The sequence below is a fragment of the Pygoscelis adeliae genome, unplaced genomic scaffold, assembly GCF_000699105.1.
Source record: "Pygoscelis adeliae isolate BGI_AS28 unplaced genomic scaffold, ASM69910v1 Scaffold306, whole genome shotgun sequence".
Classification (NCBI taxonomy): domain Eukaryota; kingdom Metazoa; phylum Chordata; class Aves; order Sphenisciformes; family Spheniscidae; genus Pygoscelis; species Pygoscelis adeliae.
The window spans coordinates 2,750,117-2,752,659 of NW_008825072.1; the positions used below are offsets into that span (position 1 = coordinate 2,750,117).

At 55.3% G+C, this 2,543-nt stretch overlaps 1 protein-coding gene across 1 annotated transcript in view; it reads left to right on the forward strand.

Moving 5' to 3' along the window:
- Positions 1–2,543, forward strand: part of ZSWIM5 (zinc finger, SWIM-type containing 5) — a 112,345-nt gene that overhangs the window by 103,032 nt on the left and 6,770 nt on the right. The window contains exons 8-10 of the mRNA XM_009326620.1: positions 185–331; positions 1,305–1,442; positions 1,979–2,239. Of these exons, the coding sequence (XP_009324895.1) occupies positions 185–331; positions 1,305–1,442; positions 1,979–2,239 (546 nt within the window). The remainder of the gene's footprint in view (positions 1–184; positions 332–1,304; positions 1,443–1,978; positions 2,240–2,543) is intronic.

Below are 2,543 nucleotides of genomic sequence, written 5' to 3' on the forward strand. Positions count from 1 at the left end.
CCTGCCAGGAGCAGGGAGAAAGGGATGACGTTAAGGCAGGGAGCAGGAGTTTAGCTGGGGCATGGGGAAGACCAGTGGAAGAAAATGCCCTGAAGCCTGATGCTGTCAGGTTCTCTCCCCCCATCAGTACCATCCCATGAATTTCTGGCTCAGCCATGCCCCTGCGTTTGTCCTTGCCTTGCAGAGCACGTCCCGACAGCCTGTGCTCGGGTGGATGCCCTGCGCTCCCACGGCTATCCCAGAGAAGCTCTCCGACTAACTGTTGCCATAATCAACACCCTGCGACTGCAGCAGCAAAGGCAGCTGGAAATATATAAGCATCAGAAGAAAGGTAAGAGTAGAGCTATGGGAGAAGTGTCTCACAAGGTCTGGCTGGCGTGTCCCAGCTGGTTGAGAAAGTCATCTTCACCTCACAGGGTAGTGCTGCCCCATCCAGAGCAGCAGAGGTTCACGGTGGGCAGTGCTGGATGGGATTACTCACACCCTAGAAAGACAAACTGATGCATCTGATTGCTTGAGCCAAACTGTCGGTACCCACATGCTAAGGACAGAGGTGCCCATGTGCTGTCTTCGGGCTGCTGGAGTAGGGATGTTGTTCTTCCCACTGTTGCCGTGTCTGGCTGCCTGTAAGGATTGCACAGGCAGGTGATGCCTGCATTAAAGAGGAGCTGCTTGTCTGCAGAGCTGCAGTAACTGGCTGCGTGTGCTACCTCCACCTTGCATTTGCTGGGTAAATTGTACCAGGAGGCAAGCTCAGTGTTTCTCCTTTTGCAATTGCAGTTGGCAGGGAGCCGGAGTCAGTTACTGCAGTGCTGCTGGTGGTCAGTGACTCCAGGACCTTGTTAGCTCAGCCAGCTTGAGATCATCAAAAGATGGAGCTTTTAAGACTCACTGGGAGTCTTTGTCATCTCTGGAGAGATTTCTGCTTGTGTTTCCAAAACATTCAGGCTACCATTACAAATGAGTCCATAAGCTGCAGGTCTGACTTTATAGACCCCATCCTGGGACTCTGCAGTTCCTTGTGTCCTCCTGGAACAGAGAACAAGCTGCTGCATCTTATGTGGCCTTAGGGGCGCCTTTTTTTGTCGGGTGCCTTCTCCCTCTGATGGCTGTGGCAGTGTACATGGTGGCTGCTCTGAGCTGCTCCTTGCCCTCATGAACTACCATGCCAGAGTTGGCCCTGGAGGTCCCCGTGTCCCAGGCCGTGGGGTAAGAAAAGGCCTCTGGTCTCAGAGAGCCCTCTGGGTGCAGAACCTGTCTTTAAATTCCTCACTTTTAATGTCTTTCTGTTCCATTTTTTGCAGAGCTGCTGCAGCGAGGAGCAACAACCATCACCAACTTGGAGGGCTGGGTAGGCCACCCTCTGAACCCCATCGGCTGCCTCTTTCTCACCCTGACCGAAGCTTGTAGATTAGAAGAGGAAAATTGCCTTGAAATTTCAGGTACCGAGCGCTCCTCCTGGCTCCCTTCCCGGTGGCTGCGGCTGAACCGAGCCTGGTGGGCAGACCCTGGGTACAGGTCTGGGGCTTGGGACTCCTGGGCTCTGAATCTCCCCTATCTCCACCTTTGCAGGAGCAGCCAGGTCAGCGCTGCAGTGCAGAGAGGGGGAGTTAGTGCCCTGAGTTTTCCCAGTGAGGTTTCCCAACCCAGTTTTTCTGGTTTGCAGCCAGAGCAGAGCAGGAGAGTGGCTTAGCAGAGCTGGGCCAAGGCATGCCAGCCCACGGGAAGGCTCTGGTGTCAGCTGTGCACCCTGTTGCACAGGTCTCAGGTCTCCTGCATCTCCTAGTGAGAGCAGGAAGGAGGGTGAAGCCCACATCTCCTGCAGGGACCTTTTATCCATCATCTCTGAGTAACTGAAGGCAGGCAGCAAGGGAAGCGTGGGTCTGGCTTCTCATGTTGAGAGGTTTTTCTCTCTGCCGTGGTTCTGCCACCCAGGAAGGCTCTTCTAACCTTGCTGCATCCCTTCCCTTTCTTCTAGATGCTGGGGACTCCAAACCCCCAGTGTATCAACACGTGCCCGTCGCGACCGGCAGCCAAGACAGCGGCGAGTCCTACCTATCCCTGGCCTTAGAGGTGGCCCTGATGGGGATGGGTCAGCAGAGAGTGATGCCTGAAGGTCTCTATGCCCAGGACAAGGTGTGCCGCAATGAGGAGCAGATCATCGCCCGGCTGCAGGACCTGGAGCTGGACCCGGTGCTGGTGCAGACCCTGCGGAAGCAGTGCATCTTGCTGCTGGAAGGTGGGGGCTTGGTCCATCTAGCTGGCTTCTGTGTCTTAGCTGAGTGCTGGTAACATCTCCGGGGTGCCCTTTCCAAGGTTTACGCTTGGCTGACCCCATTCTAGCTTCTTCCTCTGTGGGTGTGGTGCTGAGTCTGTAGGATGGCTCTCTGCCCCATCATCTGGCAAAGCAAGGGTTTGCTGACACCCCTGGAGCGAGACCACCTCAGAGGTGTTACGGAGAAGGGTGCTAAGCACGTGGCCTCAGTTTCTGAGGGTTTTTGACCTGCAAGAGTGTTTAGAAAAGGCAAGAGAAGCCCTTTGCC